The sequence below is a fragment of the Haliotis rufescens genome, unplaced genomic scaffold (assembly GCF_023055435.1).
Source record: "Haliotis rufescens isolate VD_foot unplaced genomic scaffold, xgHalRufe1.0.p SCAF_5, whole genome shotgun sequence".
In the NCBI taxonomy this organism is placed as follows: domain Eukaryota; kingdom Metazoa; phylum Mollusca; class Gastropoda; order Lepetellida; family Haliotidae; genus Haliotis; species Haliotis rufescens.
This window is the reverse complement of record NW_025964223.1, coordinates 9,886,379-9,909,328: the sequence shown is the minus strand read 5'-3', so window position 1 is coordinate 9,909,328 and position 22,950 is coordinate 9,886,379. Positions and strand designations below refer to the sequence as shown.

Genomic DNA, 22,950 nt, shown 5'->3' with positions numbered 1-22,950 from the left:
GCCAGGTGACAGCCGTCATAGCAGACCAGCGGCGATAAAAACGAGAAATACTGGTCTAGCGACTTTGGAATTTTCGAATTTAAGAATTTCCTAGGTTGTGAAAAATATGAAAAAGTATAATGAAATATGTGCACTGTAATAGAACTTTACAAAGTCCAATTGGTCGTTATTCCAAACACTATGTACTGCAAAATTAAAACCCGACAGTTTCAGGAATGTTCCTGATCCTATACAACTTATTTTCAGATATATTAAATGCTATTGGAGATGAAAGCATTCCTAAGTCCTCTGCAAACGTAACCATGGTTTGATGATGATTGTGAACAAGCTAGGAAAAATAGGAAGAAAGCCGAGAAATATTTCCGACGACATCCAACTGTCCACATCTTGAATAACGTTAAAACCACGGGCGCCAAAGCGAGGCATACCTCTGAACAGAATAAACGTCAATCCTGGAGGAACTATGTATCAAAAGTCAATTCCCGCACATCCATGTCCAAGGTGAGAAACATGATTCAAAAGATTAAGGGTAAAGGATCTAAATCTGGAGCTACCATCTCAAAGATATCTGGGAATCAATTATTTATATAGTAGAATAGGGATGGTTATTTTTAGGGACGTTTAATTCGAACTCTTACCGACGCCTAGGTGGCGAAATGGTCCATGGTATTTGTCATAACAGAATTGAGATATACTCTGAGTGTTGCCGACATCTTATACAAATTTAATACCAAAAATGATCTGGTATTTTCTGCATAGGTTGGGATAGATTTGTGTGGCAAAAATGAGGTACTTCAGAAATTTGGGGAAGAGATGGAACAATCGCAAAAATGTGGCAGAGTGATATTTTGTACATACAAGTTAGGTGAGTGAGTGAGTTGTGTTTAACGCCGCTTTTAACATTATTCCAGTTATATCACGGCATGTCAGCTTAATGTGGGAGGAAAGCCCGAAGTGATGCAGGTCTCAGACGTTTACCACTTCGGTGAAACCAACGAGCACGGGTATCTCGGCCCCTTAGACGACTGGGCCACCCGTGCCCCCCTATACAAGACAGGTTTTAATTCTCTTTTGGCCATAGTTTTATACACATTCTATTTCCGATTTGAATTAAGTACATAGTTTATTTACTTTGTCTTACTTTTGCCATATAATTGTATTTACGTTTAAACATTAATACCATAGCTTATCTCTTTCATTGAGTCTATTATTTATCCAGCCTTGACCAACCATACCACTGCATGCTTTTCACCCACAGCACTTAGTATCTCACCCCGCGCTTAGGCTAGTCTATTGCTCTCTGTGGTCACTCACAGCTGACCACAGGTACACCTTTGTTTTCTAGTGATCTGGGGCAGTTGCTAGATTACACTTGATGGATGTACATCATAGTCATTTTGTGTATATTTTGAATGGATCTTGTGTTCAGAATGTTATTCATGGATCCAATGGATGTGTTAATTTCATGGATTTGAAGGTTAGTTGTAGTATATTTCTTGTGTGATGCTTTATATGTATTTGTGTATTTCTAATTCTTAAAGTTAGAAAAAAGTTGTGCTATGTTTAAATTGATTATAGGGTCATAAGTATATATGTTACTGTATCATTGTGCAGATTACTTATTACATGAGTAACATAGGTTTCTCGCTTTTTCTCGCTTTTTTCAAGTTCATATAATTGAATGTCTATTACATTTAAGGCCATTATAACAATGTCAATGTTCTATGTCTTTTGTGCAGTATGTCTTATTATTTATACATTGTTTCAGGCCGTATTTATTCGCCTTTCTCTTCTGAGAGAATAAACATCCATCAGCTCACAACGTTTGTTTACCACCTCGACAACTAGGTGCTACTACAAAAACACAACCACGTTAGCGCCTTGCGCTGAAATACGGCGGAACATGACGTTGGGTTTTCATTGCATGCCATCACAATCTTACAGCAAGTGAATAGCGAAAACATGCCACGACTAACGAAAGCCCAATGCAACAACTCCATCACCCCAAAGCAAACAGGAAAATCATCTTCATCTGTCGCCAGGCTTTTCCACGTGGCATCAAGCACCATTACAAGACAAGTGGAACCATTTTCAGACACACCGGGCAACGCGGGACCTTCCCAGATCCGGTCGACCACGTATCACTAAAGGACAGATTCACAGGGCAACGTCACTTACTTGAAAGAACCACCACGCCCACATCTACTGCTTCGGCAATACCAGGATTGCGTAGGATATCAGCCCAGACAGTGAGGTACACTTTACACATTGAAAGTATTCGTGCTAGACGACCAGTTCGAGGTGTCATTTTGACGGACCTGCATCGTCGGCTGCGATGTCAATGGTGTCATAGAGTATGGCCATAACTGCGATGGAGACAAGTTGGTTAAGTGACGAGTTACAATAGTTACCACGTGGTCCTGAGCCCTGTGTAAGTGTTTAATTTGCTATATCTTTCTTATTTGTGATGGAAATTGACTTTAAACGTTGCATATTTATTGACAGTAAAGGATTTCATGTTTTCAGCTTGAAATATTGTTTGAAAAAAATTAAATGATTTTTTAAATATTGTTTTGAACGTCGGATTGTATGCATTTGTTGATATGAGTGTGTGCAAGCGCCATATTTAGTCATATGAGTTCCAGTATGGTAGAATTATGTATCACTACACCTGTTGTGCCTCGTTTTAGCTCACATGATCTTAAAATGGCCAAACTTGAAACCTTTTTAAACTAATACAGAGACAAATTTTCTGAGCATTCAGTGAGAAACGAACAAAATAGCCAGTGTAAAATCTGGTCTGAAGCATACCCCAATAGGTATGGGGTGATGAGATATCACTACTCGATATCTAACAAGTGGCATACCATAAATGCTCACCCGTGAAGATCCGGGATAGAATAGGTCTTCAGAATTGTTTTCCCTAAGAGGGTATGTAAGCCCCCAACCATTCGTAGTATTTTTATGCATACCAGACTTTTAAATCGTAGTATATTTGTTAGTTTTATTCAATGGCTAAACTTGTATATAATCGCCAGCGACTGAAGGGATGGTGTAAATCCTGCCGGGGTCCATGCAGGAAGCAAAGGCACTGTAAGTCCCCATGGTCCCTGGTGTGGTGGTCTCCCTTTAGTTACTGACGATCTCTAGCCCATTTTTATATTGTGTTGCTCCTTAATACTTAATGCTTTTAAATGTTCTGCAACTAGTTTTAAATCTTATCTGTGATATTCTAGTTCTCATACTGTCCTTTGATGACAGATTTTTATAAAGTTTAAATATATGTATATTTCATGTCTAATTTCTCGTCACGATATGGCTGAAATATTGCCGATGTGACGTAAAGCATTACCTCACTCACTCACTCACTCAGAATTGTTTATTAACTCCCATATACTCATACCAAACGGTCCTTATTCTCTCTACATGTATATGTAGACTCATCACAACCAACACGTGTCAGGTAAGCATATTTAGTCAGATTCGATAGCAAACATTCATGAGAAAATAATGTACTCGATGAAGACAACTGAGTCTGTTTGCAATAAAGCCAATACCATCCGACCGCCCGACCGCCCGACCGCCTGCGTGGTTTAGTGATAGAGCGTCCGCCCGGAGAGCGGAAGATCCGGGGTTCGATCCCCGCCCCCGTCATACCAAAAGACGATAAAAGATGGTACTTGTTGTTACCCTGTCTTGCGCTCTGCATTAAGGGGCTAAAACAAGGACTGGTCGCCTCGGAGTCCCTATACTGTGTCTGAGTGGGGTATTCATGTTAAACTGCGTCATGGTATCTCAGTGGGCTAGCACTATAAATCGGCATCAGTCCGGACTAGTACAAGCAGCCACACACACACGTGCATGCACGTCGCTATATAAGTGCAATAATCTTGGACGAGACGTTAAACCCAATTTCACCTCACCTCACCCATCCGATCGCCCAGCACATGTGTATTATGACATAAGGAATTTATGAGAAAAAATGAAATATTGTTTCCAATATATATTCCTTCATGGCCTGTACATTAAAAGGTTAATTGCACATTTTTAATTAAATTAAAGTTAATTAAATAAAACCAAAAAAAATAGTTATTGAAGGCATGGTTGTTGTGTGTGAGGCCAAATGAATGTTCCCAGCATTGTCTGGAATTAATTACTTTGCAATAGTCAACATTTCCTTTGTGTCGAGCAATATTCCTGCAGGTGCAACCTTTGGTGTGTACATTTCATATTTTTTAGATACAATCGGGCATGCTCTTTCCACACAAAAATAAAAAAACGGCTTTCCGGAACTTCATGGTATACATATGGAGGACAAATATGACGCATCGGTGTCGAAAACAATATCCGATGCATTTCCCTATTTTAACTTGTGCCATATGTTTCCGTGTTTGTTTAGGTAAACACCTGACTCGTCTTTGCATGTGACGGATGCCAACGATGGGGCAGGATAAGCTCACCTTTTCGCAAACACCTTGTGCCATCACTGTAAGATCGGAATTCATAAACGTACATGTATGCATATGATATTATGGTTGATTCGGCTGTTAGTAGAGATGTCTTAAGATAATGGAATGGGTTTTGTCGCTTTCATTTGTATTGTCCGTCATGCAGCTATATGACCAGTGTGTGTGCAATGACATTAATAGGAGAGGACACGAAGATGTTCATGCATGGTTGTACATTATTAACGTTGGTTTCGTATTGACTGGAAAACGTCTGCTACGAAAACTGTTAAATACATCAAGAAAACTGATTGTTAATATTGCAGAGCTGTGGTGAAGGTAACGTGTTACTTCAGTTACAAATGTATTTAATATGTATGGTCAAGATCTTCCACTGGCTACAAATTCCTGTGAATGCTCACACATTCTGTTAGAGTAGGTGACTGCAGCGTTAAACTCAAAGCAAACTTAACCCGGATCCTATTAATTATTTTTGAAAATAGTAAAAAAATTATTATAACATAGATTATGTGGCTGTGCATATTATCACTATTCTAGCTGTGTAACAACATATGAATAAACAATGACATTCCAACATTTGTGCAAGAACACATGTAATCCAAGGCAAAGTTATGAATGTTTTAGGGGGTGATTTCTAACGCTGTTATTTCCAATTTTTGATGAAAAAGCAGATGATTATTATGTACTATGGTTCTTTGCGTGTCACTGGATTATCTGATCCAGACTCGATCATTTACAGGCCGCATTGCTTGGCATTTTGCTATCACAGCGTTAAGCTATAAACAATGGAAACAAGCGAATGTTGTACATATCGCTTTTAGCTAACTTCAACACATGATAGAAAAGGTTGAATTACATGTGTGTGCGCGACAGATGGTGTGGTTCAATCAATTAACAGTGAATATCTGCACTCATGTTTCATTACAGTCACTGCACATCCAGTTGTTCGCTGAGTTGGCTAACACATAGAAGCAAGAACAGGTATGTGTTACACCATTTTAGCTCACGCGTCATGGCCTGCTTGTTGGGCGTCGTCGGCGTCTGCAAACCCTACTGCTCTTCAGAAACTACAAACCAATGGTGACTATATTTGTCGTATAATGCGACTAACGGGATCGGGTGGTCAGGCTCGGTGACTTGGTTGATGCATGTCATCGTATTCCAATTGCATGGATCGATGTTCATGATGTCAATGTCCGGACAGTCTGGTCCGATATCCTTCTCAAACCAGGGATGCGTCCTGCAGTCTCCGTAGCTGTGGCATTGCGATGACGTAGGTAGGACAGTCGAATGTAGCGATCCTGTTCAGGGGTAGAAACTCTTGATCGGCCGGTTCTCGGACGGTCTGCAGTGGAATTGAACTGTGTGTATCGGTCCCAAAGGCGGCAAATGGTGCTGTGGTGGACGTTGCAGTGACGTGCAACAGAAGACTGTGATTCCCTTCTTTGGATATTTCATATAGCAGGTTCCGATCGGCAGCGCTGAGCCTCGGCATTTCTGAACTTGAAAAATGTTGACAATTGAATGCCAAATGAAATGCCTTATGCTTGCCTTTTAATAGCCACGACCACGAGTTACGAATGCCAAATGGACGTGCATTTTGCTTTACTGTTTTCTCCATGACATATTTGTACAAGTGTGAAAACAATGCCGTTTAAGACATTGCAAATCGACAATGGCGGGGTTTTGACGCACCATTGGTCGAATATCAGGCCACCAACATTTTCCAATAACATATATCCAATTTATATAACGGATGTTTTGTGTAGTCAGGTTCAATGAGCTACATACTACCCGTGCGTTTCTTTTTTTTGAAGAGTGTACTTCTTTGGAATGTAATAGTCAGTATTGTAATTTCATATAAACAGGTTAATGATTTTATTTTAAAACCATAACTGAATATATTACTTTAACAAAATGGATAAGATTTTTGTTAAAATATATACACAATTTTAGAAAAATTATCTTGGTCTTGGAATTGTTTATATGACGTTATTGATATACAGAAAGGTGATACCTGAAGACTCGCCAGGTGTACCTTATTTTCACAAACGATTCATGAATTATTCCTCTCGTTTTGTATCATATAATCAATGGGTTCACCATTTTTAAAAAAACATTGTGATCACAGGATTTTGAACTATTTACTTTATTTCTCGGAGAATTGTGAAAATAATAAAAAATATAAACCGTGTCTTATACGATTATCCTGATAATTCTATATCAAAGGAACTTTCTTCGCATCTTTCACTGTATAGTTCCAAAACGAGATGAAGAGAAAAAATCACATGATAATGAACAAATACAAGTCCAATATTGAATATACTTTTGGTTGTTTTGAAATATTCTTTGGGGTTTTTGATTACGTAGAATTGATACAAAAAACAGGTGCGTGTCTTGTCCAATGAAGGTACACGGTAAAGTTTGTAATTGTTTATATATTCAAGACATTATATAGATTGTAAAAGCAGTCATTTATGTTGAGTCGAAAAAGCGTCAAATTCCATTTTATAAATCGAGATTGTCCATACCACGAATATGGCTGAAATATTGCCGATGTGACTTAAAAAACTTAACTCACTCACCATACCACGAACGAAAATGAGGGGATAAATATATATTAATCAAATTACCTGTGTCATCCTACTCCGACGTTGTCAATGCAATAAACAAATAGAATGGTGTCATGTTTTTAGTAATTCACTACATTTGGTGAATAGGCTAGTGCTCCATTAATAATGGTGCAACATCAGTCAAATTACACTTGCACAATTAGGAGAATGTTGGAATCTAAGAACTAATTTATAGATGAGATAGGGCCATCTATTCCGCTTTTACTTCCTCTTTTATGAAGTACGATTTCATCATTTCTTTATATTTTGTTTATGCCTAAACGTATAGTTTCAATATCGATATTTGTGTTAAAATAGTTTGCTTCCTCGTGAACAAATCAACACGAAAATATGTTGTCTTATCCACAGCTAATTCTAAACAAGTGACCTGAGTTTTGCCCCCTTGTCTCTGTACGTGTGTAACCATTGTCTCTGTGCGTGTGTAACCCTTGTCTCTGTACGTGTGTAACCCTTGTCTCTGTACGTGTGTCTTTTGACGTCATAGAGGAAAATCAGTTTTCATCATTTACGGCAGGCTATATTTTGTATTGAATGTATAACGTTATACATATTAAGCATATAAATCCATTTGATATATATTTATGTCGTTCAGATATAAGGCAGTATTTTGTTCCACCACAGTTTCTGTAAAACTGCTAAATAAAAAAAAATCGTCGCACAGTACTTTTGTAGGTGTACGATAAAAAGCGGCGAAATGTTCTGTTTTTCAACGCAGAATAAATTCTCGGACAGCACTTAGCAGTGTCTTTTTTCAAAACCGATTTAATATTTGTAGTTAAATTTACACCATGAGATAGGAAATTTAATATTCTACATCAATTTTATGGATCCAGTGCCGGTTGAGAGCAATTCTCGTCCAACCGTCACTTTTCAGATCTTAGGAAAATGTCCGTCAGTAAAAAAACCTCGGCATCCAGCGGGTTAAATAACCATATGAACGATGAATGATTTTTTCCAAGCGAAAGCGATTTTTCTGATACAAATTTCGTCAAAAAGGTGTGTTAATTACTTTGTAATGATGATTTTGGCGAATGCAACGAGATAAAATCAAATTCACTGACCAAACAGCAACCCCGTTCTAAATATTGATGGATATCCTTACCACCCTGATAGTGAAACCAATCGTGCCCTATAAATTGACGCTTTATTGGAATAAGTTATCACAAGTGACACTTTTGTCAATTAATAATAATTGACAAAAGTGTCCCTTGAAATTGGATGCTTTCAATGCAAACTTAATGGTCTAAAAGTGTCCCCTGTCTGTCCCTGTATTCGACTTTTCATCCAGCACATTGTATGACATAAAGTTTTTCGAAGCACAATTCATAAATCACGGACATGGAAAGTTTTTTCCTTGAGAAAGAAGCCCTAGTAAGAATCTGTTTCAGATTTTGGCTCCGTCTTTTACATTTGATAAGTTTATTTTGTGACATTTTTAGTTTTAATTCTTTACACTTATTAAAATATATGCCTTGGCGACACGCGGCAATTTGGGCATTAAGCATAAAGCCAGGATTACAACAGTTAGGGGGACGTCAATTTTTCGTGTCAGGTGAAGGCCAGTATATATGGCGAATAACTGTAAGATATTCGATTAAATAAGAACTATTCGAACAAGAACATGACAACCCTTGTCTGATTTTTTGCACTGGCCCAAGCACGGGGGAAATGAAAGATTCCGTGTATTACGGGGGTCGGATCCAGTTCGCATCTTTGTCTGTCCTTCGCACTCTATAGATACTAGATACTCTTTTCCATCAGTGTACGTTTTAATACTTATACACCCACCCACATCCGGATGCCAGCATGGATCATATTTAGCGACCAGAGGTAATATGGCTTCAGATTGCTCCTGCCCAACTGCCCCGATCACCAGATATTAACCAACCTACTTTCTCATTTTTCAGGACTGATTGGTTGGGTAAGGTGCCTTTAACATGTCTCTTTAATTGTCTGTTAAGACAGATTTCATTTGCTTGAAAACGTGGTCAGTAGAGAGGGCAAAACCCGCAAGAATTCCACGTTATGTAGCAGGGGGATATTCGTCACCATTGCTTCCTCTGGTACTTCTTTGACAGTTTTGCATTTAATTCAGTGCGATGGGTATCTTGTCTTTTCTGTCATAATGTTTGATTGTGCTCATGTAGGATGCAAAATTTAAGTTGAGATATTTTTGGCAGTGATTTCATTCTCATTTAATTAGTCAGCAATTTCTGTGCCAGCCACATCCAAATAATTGTCATTTAAACGTTCAGCTGGTACTTGCTGGGGATACATGTGTCACACTGCGAAGTGACAGTTTCTGGTATTCTCTGTAGCCTGTATCATGGAAACTGTCCAATACCATCATTAGTTTGGACAACAAAAACATTAATAATCGTGTTTTCAGGGACTGAATGCTCTTAAGAACTCTTCCTTTTTTAATTGTTCATCAATTTTAACGAGATTGTTTATGGATATTGTTTTATTTGACGGGTTCGTGAATAAGGTTTGTGTGAAAATATATCTTGTGTCATAGTTATTCCTCGATTAAGGTTTTGTTTGAAAGAAACATGATTTTTGTCTACTCTGTTATTTGCTTCCAGGTTAATTATAATTGATTTTTTGAACACTGCAGTCTAACTTCTATAATATTAAACTATTCTCTATACTAACCGTGAGCCAGTAACAGCCAAATTAAGTCTTCAGATTCAACAGAAATATGTGTGAGAAAGCAACAGCAACCACAACACGGAAAGAGATAGATTTTAAGGAAGCAAAGAATATTCTTCATTATTTGTGTGGAGACGACGAAACAAGCACGGATGACATCATTGACCGTTTTTCCCAGATTAGCCCCAAATATGACAAGGTTGGTATATCTTGAATTCATATTTCATTTTGGAAATTGATAGAAGAAAGAGTTATATATGTCAATTCACCCGCCGAAATATATATCATCTAGCGCAAATTTAAAAAAAGCAACAGCTTTAGTATATCACAATAATGATGCTGATATATGAGTATATAAGAATATTGCTGAGGGCGGCGTTAAACAACACACAAGCAATATACAACTTGCATTGGCAACCATGTTGCCAAAGGCAGTTTGAACATACATACATACATACATACATACATACATACATACATACATACATACATATCTTTCATCCGTCCGGTCCGCCGTCATATAGCTGGAATATTGCTGAGTGCGGCGATAAACAACAACACACCAAATCACCCGTCCGGTTCACCTGAAGCTGGTCATGGCGATGGGAAACACAAACTCACATTGATGGCCTTGTCTTTATTTAAGATCTTGGAAGCAGTGAGCTATGATAGCCCGATGCAGACTGCCCAGACAACTGCAGAATTGTTCCCTGGCAACAGAGAACATATTTATATTCTCGATGCGGCGGCTGGAACTGGACTTTGTGCAGAAAAGGTCAGCAGACAACAATATAAAAAATCTCACCCGAGCGTCTTTTGATGTTAAATGTTTCGACGGGTGTTAATATATTCGATGTCAAAAGACACCTGGGTCAGATTTCATTTACCATCCAAAATCGTTCTTGCGACTCATTTCCGTAAACCGTAATTACCACTGTCATGATCGTATAAATATAAGCGACAAAACACTTTCCATATTCATAAGAAATCTCAGTAAAAGAGTCGATTGTACGATACCTACTATATCATGAGCATGTGGTCATAAATCACTATCAAATAGTAATGACACCAGGTGTTCGCTAACCAGCGTCAGTGACAGCGAGAATAGTGCGGTCGTTTGATTTTGACGTTATGGGAACCAGTAACGTCACAATATTTGCAAAGGAATGTAATGCAATTTCATTTTAGCGGAGATATCACCCAAGCAACATATTCATGTCGAAACCAATTTTGGATGATCATGAAATAACTCTGTACATTACTAATGTGCACCATCCACCAGTGTAGAACGTGCACTATTAGGTAGTAATGAAATATTGTACATTTCAGACATTAACAATAAATGGTTCACAGATTGCAGACTTAAACTCATAGCAGTCGCAATCGATATATTGACCTGTGGAGATCCGGGGTAGAATGGAACCCATGCTTGCCGTAAAAGGCGACTATGCTTGTCGTAAAAGGCGACTAACGGGATCGGGTGGTCAGGCTCGTTGACTTTGTTGATGCAGGTCATCGATCCCAATTGCGTGGATCGATGCTCATGATATGAATCACTGGATTGTCTGGTCCAGACTCGATTTCTTTTACAGACCGCCGTCATATATAGCTGGAATATTGCTGAGTGCGGCGTAAAACAACAAACCAACCAACCAACACCAACCCAATCGATATATCTCTATATTACGATAAACTTAGTTTACTCATTTGTTGCACATTTCGGTATGGAAACGTGGTCTGGAAGCATTCTAACTTACTCTGATAGAAAATATTCGACACATTGTATGTGATGGATAATTCCATATTTCTTCTTGACTAAGATCTGAGGATTAATGTATTCTCAACCAATTCATGTCTCAATCGTGGTCATATCAATGAATACTCCTCAAAGTAGCGTTAAAGCCAGTGTATTTATATGTATCCATGACACAGCAGAAGTCGTTGTATGTGTTTGAGATTAATTGATGCCACCGGTGGGGCAGGATGCACTTACCTTTTCGCGAACACCTGGTATCATCACTATTTATTTGTGATAAACATAAACACCTACTTGGGATATTGTAGGAATCGTACCATAGACTCTACTAAAATTTAGAAGAGATTTATCATGGAAATTGTGTCGCTTTTATTTACAGCTTTTCTCTTACGGTTTTCGTAAAATGGATGCTCTTGAACCTTCGAGCAAAATGCTCGAGGAGGCAAAGACGAAAGGGCTCTATCGACGATACTTCATAAACGGATTAGGAGAAAATACCCTGGGAATTGACGATGGTAAGCAGTTATCCTTGTTTGCTGGTTATCATTTGACTATGTCTCTTGGACATGCTTGCATGATAGTAGTGGTCTGTTTGCTATTCTGGTGTCAACCGTGAAGATCCGGGGTAGAATAGGTCTTCGGCAACCAATGCTTGCCGTAGAAATCTACTATACTTGTCGTAATAGGCGACAAACAAGATCGGGTGGTCAGGCTCGCTGACATGGTTGATGCATGTCATCGTATCCCAATTGTGTGAATCGATGTTCATGATGTCAATTACTGGATTGTCTCGTCCAGACGTGGTTACTTACAGACCGCCTTCATATAGCTGGAATATTGGAGTGTGGCGTTAGGAAACAAACAAACAAACACACAAACAAACAAAACTGTTCTGATGCCGGGTCAAAATAAATGCCCTGTACCTGTGTCAATACAGCTGACCAATCAGGTGGTAACTAGGCTCTGTGACGAGGATGAGTGTGTGTGTCATCGTACCAAAATGGTGCATCGTTGCTTTTGTTATAGCTCAATGGTTTGATCGGTAGATACTTAATTGTTTTCACGGCGCCCTGAGATAGACTGCGGCATTACACTAGTGTTATTCACTTACTGGACCCGTGAAGATTCCGTGGTAGAATAGGTCCTCAGCAACCCATGCTTGCTGTAAAAGGCGACTATGCTTGCCGTAAGAGGCGACTAACGGGATCGGGTGGTCAGGCTCGCTGACTTTGTTGTTGCATGTCATCCATCCCAATTGCGTGGATCGATGCTCATGATATTGATCACTGGATTGTCTGGTCCAGACTCGATTATTTACAGACCGCCGTCATATAGCTGGAATATTGCTGAGTGCGGCGTTAAACAACCAACCAAACAACCAGTTATTCACTTACAGTTTATAAAATTTATGGATGTGTAATTGTATCTCTCATTTACAAGGGACAATAATATTATTTGCATCTGATGGTACAAACTACCATTTTTTTTTAAAAACACCAAAAACAACTTCCAATTATTTCTGACAATATGAACTTGATGTTCGAATGTATTACATGCAAATATATATGACACTGGATTGAATGTTGTTTTGCGCAACCAGTCAATATTTCTGCTATCTCACGACGTGTTGTATTATCGGGTCTGGGCCATGCACAAAACGCCATCCTAACCGGCCTCTTAACGTGACAAGAAACAGAATGTCGTGAATTTATGCCAATCCCGATCCCTACGTGTGACATGAATAAATATACTCTTTTAGGACACAAGCATAATTGCCATCATTATGCAGATGCATATACTCAAAGACAGCTGTTTGTGTCAATTCATAGGGTCGTCATGGACCAGCAATTTTGGAATAGAATTTCACATGAAATCTCAATAAAGATATTGGCAGGAGATTTTAATATACACAAAATATATTAAATATGTTCTCCGTCAGCGAAAGAGCACATTTAGAGATATTATTGTAACTACAAAACATTTATGGTAGCATGGTGCTGACTAGATTGGCATATATAGTTTAATATTTCAGAAACGTATGATGCCGTGACCATTTGCGCAATGAGCACAGTGGTCATGAAAAAGCTGCCTATGAAAGCATTCGAGGAGCTCATCCGCATCATCAAACCAGGTAAGTATACATCATCGATTCACTTGAAATTCTCTAAGATATAAGGAAGAAATGGCTTCTTGTCCCTCAAGACTGAGCGAAAGGGTTTCTCATTTGATGACGGATACACCAGCATACTTCACAACTAACTTCTATTCTCTAAGGGGGTCCTTTCACAATCTGTATTTAAATGTAAACATCAGACGTAGATTTCGATTGAGGGTGTGCATATTACTCAACGACACATCAATAGTTTTCATCTATGTCAAGACCCGTGAAGATTCCGGGGTAGAATAGGTCTTCAGCAACCCGTGCTTGCCGTAAAAGGCGACTATGCTTGTCGTAAAAGGCGACTAATGGGATCGGGGGGTCAGGCTCACTGACTTGGTTGATGCACGGTCATCAATCCCAATTGCGTGGGTTGATGCTCATGAGTGCGGCGTTAATCAACCAACCAACCAAGAAACGGGAACATGATTATGTAGCTGATATTTTTATCAGCTGTGGTGATGAGAACGAAAGGAAAAACACTCTTGGAGGTCTTTCATAGTGAGTGAGTGAGTGAGTGAGTTGGGTTTAACGCCGCTTTTAACAGTATTCCAGTTATATCACGGCGTGTCAGCTTAATGTGGGAGGATAGCCCTAGCTGGAATATTGCTGAGTGCGGCGTTAAACAACCAACCAACCACTGAATTCCATTGATAATTACGTTGAACATAAAGGCTGATATTTCTCCTTTAGTATGCGGGGTGCTCTGAAAATTATTCTGTCTCAGATATCCCGGATTAATTCGTGTTTCGCACATTAGTATCTAATTTTCTTTCAGGTGGTTACATTATTAATACCGCTTTCTACTGCCTGTTCCCTGAGGACGGAGATGACCACGCACGGTTGTATAGAGCAAACGTGAAGACATTGGAATGTCACGGGAGACTAAAACAGGTGGAGCTCAGACGCTTTCCTCAAATTGGCTTTGATGCAGATGGGGCCGTTTCAGTCCACAAAGTCCTTAAATGAACTCATGGAAAACTTGAGGAACTTTCCATTACCTCCCAGATGCGTGATTTGTACAAAATTGTAAAATATCGCTCTATCTGTATTAATTTAGATATGTGAAAAAATGAAACTTATACTGGAATATTTAAAGTCAAACATGGGCCAAATACGTGTGTTTGGGTTGTTCTAGTCATCCATTCACCTGTCGATCATATGGACCAATCAAAATGCTGAAATTTCCTCCGTTTTGATATCAGCCATGTCTCCTGAGAGTGCCTGCCTGCATTTATTGTCAATTAGCCAAACCATGAGAGTTAAAACTAACAAACCTTACCCCTAAATACATGTTTTGGCGATCTGTTATTGAATGTGCTTTTGCAAAACGCTGACGTCATTTGTTAGCGATAGAATGCGACCAAGGATTTATCGTTCCTTAAAGGGCCCATCGGTCTCTGGAGAGGATGTATTTGTCTTGAAACAAATTTTCATTTCGTCAGAAAGTACAAGTACATACAGTTTGTAAAAGAACTTTAAATTCGAGATAAACTGAGAGCTTCAGAAGCAGAGGAAAGAGGGAAAATTGGAATTCTTTGCGCGGCAGTACACTTTTCAAAGTTAGCAAAATTCAAGAAACGGTCCAACTTATCTGGGGGCACGTGTGGCTCAGTCGTCTAAGGCGCCGCGATTCGCTGTGCCGAGTAACGTCCTTTCGGCACGCCAGAAACCTGTGATTGTGGGTTCGAATCCCGGTTCGCCCCGATTATGTTTCTAGGTTTGTCAGCACCATACCCGTGCTCGTGTGTTTCACCGAAGTGGTAAACGTCTGAGACCTGCATCACTTCGTGCTTTTCTCCCACATTAAGCTGACACGCCGTGATATAACTAGAATACTGTTAAAAAAGCGACGTTAAACCCAACTCATGATCACTCACTCACTCCAGCTATTCTGCAGTTGAGATGTATCTCTGCCTGTAAAATTCTCCGACATTAAAGGCTAATCTTCCATTTTAAAGTCAGGGGTAGAATTTTGAAAGTCGCCAACTTTCGACAAACTGAGGGTGGTAAGGACAAAGAAAAAATATTTTCGTATGGAGGCTATAAATAGTATAGGGTGGTCAGGCTCGGAGACTTGGTTCATTTTGATCTCAAATGCGTAGATCAATGCTCACGATGTCCATCTCTTATCAAATGTTCGATTGATATCGTACTTGAAGTAATGGGCAAAGCTTGTCGTAACATTCTTGAAGCAATAGATATGCTTCTCGTAAGAGGCGATTAAATGGCTCGGGTGACCTGCTACACACGAATCTCGTCAGAGTGTTTATTGACCTAATGATATAACCAGTCTTGTGTACAGATGGATGGCACCCTAACTCGGAACATACATTCATGCATGAACGTAGATGCCCAATCTCTCTAAACAGGTGGTAGGAGCATCCTAAATTCTTTGGACAGATCTTGGTAACCTAAAAACGTCAACGCCAACGTCTCTCTCAGTTATCAGCCGAAACAGATTCCATTGGGCGTAAATGGCAAGACAGTGATGATAATTTTAATGAATGAAAATCTGAAAATCAGTTATGTATGGACTACTACATGGGACATTGTCGCGTTCTCGCATTGACACCCTTGCAAAAACAAGCAAAACGTGTAAAACGTAACGAAAGTGCGACAATGCGACATTTCAGCCATTTGTAGCACTGTCGCGTTGTCGCGCTTTGAATAATCTTCTTTATTTTAGCAAAGCGCGACAATGTGACAACACAACATTTTTCAAGGTAAACAAATGTGGCGTTGACGCATTGTCGCCCCATTAAAAATGTTTTAAAAAGGCGTTAAAATGCGCGACAATATTCGATAATGTCGCGTTGTCGTCCTTTTCGTGCGTAGTTCGTGAATTAACCTACTCATGCGCCGAAATGGTTATACTCCTTTTCCTCCCACATCAACCTGATACGCTGTGAAATAACTGAATGCTTGAAATAACTGAATAACTTCTAGCACAGCTTAGGTCGTAAATACATATACTCCTTGGATATGAGAATGACGGGGGTAATAATGTGCTTTGAGCATGATATTCAGCATGAGTAGTATAAGTAATGACAGTTCTCCCGCAAATCCACTGGAGCCAGATTTATATACGTATACTGCTACTGCAGAGGTATTTTTTTATGCAAAAATGATGATGTGATTCAACGATCGTCATGAGACTAATATTCTCTATTATTTTTACTCATATGCATGCCATTATTTTGAACAAAGTGATATTCAACATTTTTACTAAGCTCTTCGTTCATTTTACAAGGTGACCAGACTATGACCGTATTTGGTTGGTTTGACATTACTTTTATAATATATACCCTGTGATATTTCTCGCCATTTTATAATTTTGTCCCGTAGCATAAATGTTTTTGTTGACATTATTATAGACGTATGTAAGCATTCGTTTAAATGTGATCCAACGATAGGAAACAATCTATTTTTAATCTTCAACCAGTTCTTTGGTTTTGGCACGGAATAACTGACGCGCTTGTTGTCTCCCCTGTTCTATGATCTTTTTTTCTCATCTTCGCTAATACCACTGGTCTTACGAGAATTGGATCGAATCTCCTGCTTCATTGCGTTGTATTTGGTTAGTTCTAACAACAAGTAACGAAACCCCTCATCGTATATCTTACAATCAGCCAGTGTTGTTGAAATATGATCCTCAATGCTGTTCAACAATCTGCATCACCACCCGATAGTGTTCAGGCACAGACTCAGACTCCTTCTGAAGAACCAGTTGTTCTGGACCGAAAATTATCACACAAACAAAGAAAAAAGTTCAACAGAAATCAGACACCCAGTACCCCGTCTCCTTCAGATGTATCTCTCCACAACTCCTTCAATGCTTTAGACATGGAGGTGACTCCTTCGTCAGACAGTAGCGGTAGGAGGTCTTCTTCCTCACGTTCACGTGAGAGATCACCCATTGAGCCACCGTGACTCAATCATCACATTTAATACAATGAAACTGTAGAGAGCTTAAGAATAATTATAATGATTTACAACTTTTAATTCAGGATTTCAAACCATCGGCGATTTGTCTACAAGAAACATACATTGTATTACCAGGACACTGAAAATTTCGATATAAGAGGTTATACCTCCTACAATGTCTTTTCACCTCCAGGTGCAAAATCTTCAGGTTCTTCAGTATTCCTGAAACACGGAGTTATCCACAGCCCCGTTCATCTTGCTACTCCTCTTCAAGCTGTTGCCGTCCGTGTAACTTTACACATAGTTTTTACTTTGTGTTCGCTCTATATTCCACCATCTTCTTCCCTTCGACCGTCTGAACTTCAAGCTTTATGATCAACTCCCCAAGCCCTGTATCATTATGGGTGACTTAAATGGGCACAATCCACTCTGGGGTAGTGTTCAGATAAATAACAAGGGTAAAATTTTGGAAGGTTTCATTTCGAACAACGACTTGTGTATCCATAATGACGGTTCAAACACATATCTACATCCCGGTACAGGTACCTACTCTGCTCTTGATTTATCACTCACTCTGATTTATTAAACGAATTTGAATGGTCCGTCCACGAAGACTTCTGTGGCAGTGATCATTTCCCAACCATTTTAAAACCCGTATTACCTTCAGATGTTCCTCCTTTAACAAGATGGAACTTTACTAAGGTCAACTGGCCTTTATTTGAAATGCTTGCATCCAATAAATTAAAACCTGATCTGTTTCTTGACGCTACTGACACTGTACAATTATTTTCTGATGAATTAAACAAAATTGCTGATGAATGTATTCCTGAGTCCTCTACAAATCCACACATCCGTAAACCATGGTTTAACAATGACTGCAAACAGGCCAGGAAGGCACGGAAAAAGGCTGAGCACTATTTCCGTCGCCATCCCATGGTCCATAATTTGAATAAATATAAAATCTCAAATGCTAAAGCCAGGCGTACGTTTAAACAAAATAAACGCCAATCTTGGCAACATTAAGTTTCCAAAATAAACTCACGAACGCCCATGTCCAAGGGACCCGTGCAGATTCCGGGGTAGAATAGGTCTTCAGCAACCCATGCTTGCCGTAAAAGGTGATAATGCTTGTCGTTAATTATAAAGGCGACTAACTGGATCGGGTGGTCAGGCTCGCTGACTTGGTTGATGCATGTCATCGATCCGAATTGCGTGGATCGATGCTCATGATATTGATCACTGGATTGTCTGGTCCAGTCTCGACTATTTACAGACCGCCGTCATACAGCTGGAATATTGCTGAGTGCGGCGATAAACAACAAACCAAACAACCAACCAACCTTGTCCAAGGTATGGAATATGATATAGAAAATTAAAGGTAAGGGTTCTAAATCTAGCATCCGTAATCTTAAGAATAGGGATAAACTATTAACTAATAAATCGGATATTGCAAATAAACTGGATGAAACGTTAGCTTAAAATTTGTCTTCCTCAAATTATGTCCCTCAATTCCCCAAGTTTTAAAAACTGCAGGAAGGAGAATTCTATAAATTTTAGATCAGATAATGGGGAAGATTATAATGAAATATTTTCTATCCATGAACTTTATACTGCTCTTTGACAAGCTAATGATACTGCAACATGAGCTTATAATATACACTATCAACTCCTGAAACACTTACCAGAACCGTGTTTAGAAACCCTTTTGTTAATTTTTGATGATATATGACATCAGGTTAGTTTCCTTCTTCCTGGCGTGATGCCATGCATAGTTGTACCCATACCGAAACCTGGACGATAACAGTGATCCTTCAAATTATAGACCCGATTATGTTTCTAGGTTTGTAAGCACCATACCCGTGCTCGTGGGTTTCACCGAAGTGGTAAACGTCTGAGACCTGCATCACTTCGGGCTTTCCTCCCACATTAAGCTGACACGCTGTGATATAACTGGAATACTGTTAAAAGCAGCGTTAAACCCAACTCACTCACACACTCAAATTATAGACCCATTTCATTGACAAGTTGCGTTTGCAAAACCATGGAACGCATAGTCAACAATAGATTAACATGGTACTTGGAATCAAATAATTTAATTACAAATATTCAGTGTGGCTTTCGTAAGAATAGAAGTACTGTTGATCATTTAGTACGGTTAGAATCATTTGTGAAAAATGCAATAATTAATAACCAACATTCAGTGTCTATCTTTTTCGATTTAGAAAAAGCGTATGACACTACGTGGAAAAATGGGATTTTAAAGGATTTACATGATTTTGGATTGCGCGTCCGTTTGCCTCAATTTATATCCAAGTTTTTAACTGACAGACAATTTCAGGTCCACGTGGGTTCTACCCTGTCTGATCATTATCGTCAGGATCGGTAGTCCCACAAGGAAGTATTTTGTCTGTCACTTTATTTAGTATAAAAAGAAATAGTCTTTCTAAGGTTTTAAGTGATGCAGTAGATCACTTTTTGTGGATGATTTTAATGTTTCTTGTCGTGGAGAAAATATGCATACAATAGAGAGGCAACTACAAATCTGTCTCAATAAAATTCATAAATGGTCCCTTGAAAACGGGTTTAAATTTTCCAAATCAAAAACTAACTGTCTTCATTTCTGCAGAAAATATAAGCTGCATAACTATTTTTAAATGGCACCCCTATCAAAGTTGTAAAGGAGGCCAAGTTCTTGGGCCTTATTTTCGATAGCCATTTAACTTTTCTTCCACATATTAAATACCTTAAAGCTAAATGTTTGAAGGCACTCGATACATTGAAAGTAGTTTCCAATTCAATGTGGGGAGGGGATCAAACAACCCTCATACACTTGTACAGGTCACTCATCCGTTAAAAAATTGATTACGGCTCCATCGTCTATGGTGGAGCCTGCAAAAGTAATTTACAAAAACTAGATACTATCCATCATCAGGGCCTGAGGCTTTGCCTTGGAGCCTTTAGAACGTCTCCCATTCACAGTCTGTATGTAGAAGCGGATGAATCAGTCAAATCCAGCTTTTAATTGCGTCTTTAATCCTCTTTACCAAGATATTTACAATGCAAAATCATCTCTTGTTCCACCACTTGGAATCAGAATCCAGTCTACCATGTCTGCTGCTAATATTAAACTGCAAGATATAGCTCCCTCTCAGCTGTTTTCATCTCCTCCTTGGCAAATGGTAAGGCCAGAGGTAGACCTCACATTAACCAAATTAAAGAAATCAGACACCAATCAATTAATTTACAAACAAGAATACAATCAATTCAGAGACAAATATGATACTTATAAATCTATATTTACTTATGGATTCAAGGATGGTGGTGCTGTTGCTAGTGCCACTGTCATTGGATCCAGAACAATATCCTCACGATTACCTGATAATACTTCCATCTTTTCAGCAGAAGTGAACGCCATTTTTACTGCACTAAAATATATCAACAACCAATCTGAATATAAACAGTTCATTATTTTATTCATTTTTATTCATTATTATTCGTTAGGCAATTAAAAATATGTTTTCGAAATATCCACTTTTAATCCAAATTCTTGAATTAATTAATGATCTTGGTATCACTGGTAACACAATGGACGATGCTGCTGCAAAAGCAGAACTCAACAAATCTGTGACACCACTTCTGATTGTCATACTTTGGAAATTGAGAATGGACGTCATTATAAAATCCCAAGAAATTTAAGAAAATGCAAACTTTGTAAATTAGACTGTGTTGACACCGAGTACCACTTCCTGCTTATTTGCCCATCGTATGTCGGCAACTATATATCAAAGCAAAGTTCTATTGTCATCCTAACGTTCATAAATTTAATATGCTTTTGTCGTCACCAGATACATATATTATTACAAATCTAGCAAAATATCTATATTATGCAAATGAAGTAAGAAATGCGAAACTGAAACCTGTCTGTACACAAAGGCCTGTGGCCTATACGTATTGGAAATAAAGTGAATGAATGATCCCATACAGTGATTATACATGTAAGACTAGTATTAGATGTTACATCCGAGATCTAATGCAAAAGAAGTAGGACACCCAGGTAGGTATCAATAAATTACATGAAATTAAACCAAATATCGGTTACACCTACTTGGGTTGTCAGTCCAGATTTGAAGAGGTCGTTATGCGGCGATGTCGTATTGGCTATAGCAGATATACACACGACTATTTGTTGAAAGGTGTAGACCATAGCATGGGGATCTCTCTTCAGTGGCTGGCAATCTATAGCTCATTTTTATCTTGTATTGTTACATATGATGTTATATTTTTATGGCTATCTACTAGTTTTAAATAAAATCTGTGATAAATCTAGTTATTTTACTGTCCATCGTTGACAGGTTTTTATTTGGTCTAAATATATGCATTATTAATGTACTTCTCGTCACAATGTGGCTGAAATACTGCCGATGTGACGTTAAATCTTAACTCACTGATTCACTTTCGGGTGTCAAATGCGACCCTATTACAGTTACTGAAAGTATTGCCGTTCCTGGTCTTCATGGTCAGTTAAGCCATGACTTGTCAGCATCGGCTCAGCTCAGTCATTGATCTAACGACGCATACTCTGAATTATCTCCATCAGAATTTATACTCGCATAATAAAGAAACGCAACACCAGCTTTAAACTCACATTAGTTGTACTTACTCTCAGTCCATGTATCAATACACGACAGGGTCAGACCGGCCAGGATCGTCACTAAATGGAGAGAACTTAGATCGATCGGTATTCGACTTGATCGACTGCAAACCACGCTCTCTTTTCCTTATGTTGAAGGTATCGGGCCTGGCCTGTCTTTGTCACATGTCACAATACCTCAGTTTGATTCATTAAAAGTTAGATCTGACCATGAACTCATGTGTGTTGTAATCGGAAATGTACCGAAGCCTACGTGCCAGATTGATCATCTCTCTATTGATTTTGTGACTCACTCCGGATGCTACAAATGAAAAGTATCTTACCTGTTTGCTTGATTCATTAACATGGAACCAATCCAATGATAAATATGTAATGACCATTATACTCTTGTGATAAATGTGAAATGTCTTTTCTCTAGACGCATCTTGATCTTTTAACAGTAATATGAACACTTTAGGCCAAGCATACATGTAAGCACAATGAGCTTAAAACAAACTTCAACAGTTGTTTTAACTTTTATATTTGAAACATTCCTTCTCAGTGATTCCTTCTCAATAGAGATGACTAGCGTCACACGTAGATGTTAATGTTCCCCAGCATTCAGTCAATGATGACTCTGGAACAAAAAGATACAGTGTAAAGGCGACATCAGCTCATTCTAAAACAAACGTTAATCCAGACTTAAAATTGAAGAGGGTGGAACAGCT

The 22,950-nt window shown here is 38.8% G+C and overlaps 2 protein-coding genes across 4 annotated transcripts in view; one reads left to right on the top strand and one right to left on the bottom strand.

The window, feature by feature from the left end:
- Window positions 1-2,250: 2,250 nt before the first annotated feature.
- LOC124150650 (methyltransferase-like protein 27) lies at window positions 2,251-15,398 on the top strand. 3 transcript variants are annotated; one of them, XM_048384600.1, is made up of 8 exons: window positions 2,251-2,431; window positions 4,400-4,488; window positions 5,394-5,447; window positions 9,007-9,950; window positions 10,398-10,526; window positions 11,887-12,022; window positions 13,540-13,638; window positions 14,444-15,398. In XM_048384600.1, exons 4-8 carry the CDS (start codon window positions 9,801-9,803, stop codon window positions 14,632-14,634), a joined length of 705 nt encoding a protein of 234 aa, XP_048240557.1. In that variant the 5' UTR covers window positions 2,251-2,431; window positions 4,400-4,488; window positions 5,394-5,447; window positions 9,007-9,800; the 3' UTR covers window positions 14,635-15,398. The 3 variants fall into 3 exon arrangements, with proteins under 3 accessions (XP_048240557.1, XP_048240558.1, XP_048240556.1); XM_048384601.1 differs by lacking the exons at window positions 2,251-2,431; window positions 4,400-4,488 and adding an exon at window positions 4,659-4,784 and having other exon boundaries at window positions 9,007-9,162; window positions 9,788-9,950; XM_048384599.1 differs by lacking the exons at window positions 2,251-2,431; window positions 4,400-4,488 and adding an exon at window positions 4,659-4,784.
- Window positions 15,399-21,136: 5,738 nt separating this feature from the next.
- Window positions 21,137-22,950, bottom strand: part of LOC124150651 (beta-1,4-N-acetylgalactosaminyltransferase bre-4-like) — a 34,735-nt gene continuing 32,921 nt past the window's right edge. The window contains exon 7 of the mRNA XM_046522621.2: window positions 21,137-22,859. Within this exon, the coding sequence (XP_046378577.2) occupies window positions 22,848-22,859 (12 nt within the window). The 3' untranslated portion in view covers window positions 21,137-22,847. The remainder of the gene's footprint in view (window positions 22,860-22,950) is intronic.

Excerpts from the sequence above, each read along its gene's own strand:
- LOC124150650 (XM_048384600.1), top strand. The coding sequence starts at position 9,801 with ATGTGTGAGAAAGCAACAGCAACCACAACACGGAAAGAGATAGATTTT. Across the intron at positions 10,527-11,886 it reads CTGGACTTTGTGCAGAAAAG|CTTTTCTCTTACGGTTTTCG; the intron begins GTCAGCAGACAA and ends TTTTATTTACAG. Across the intron at positions 12,023-13,539 it reads TACCCTGGGAATTGACGATG|AAACGTATGATGCCGTGACC; the intron begins GTAAGCAGTTAT and ends TTAATATTTCAG.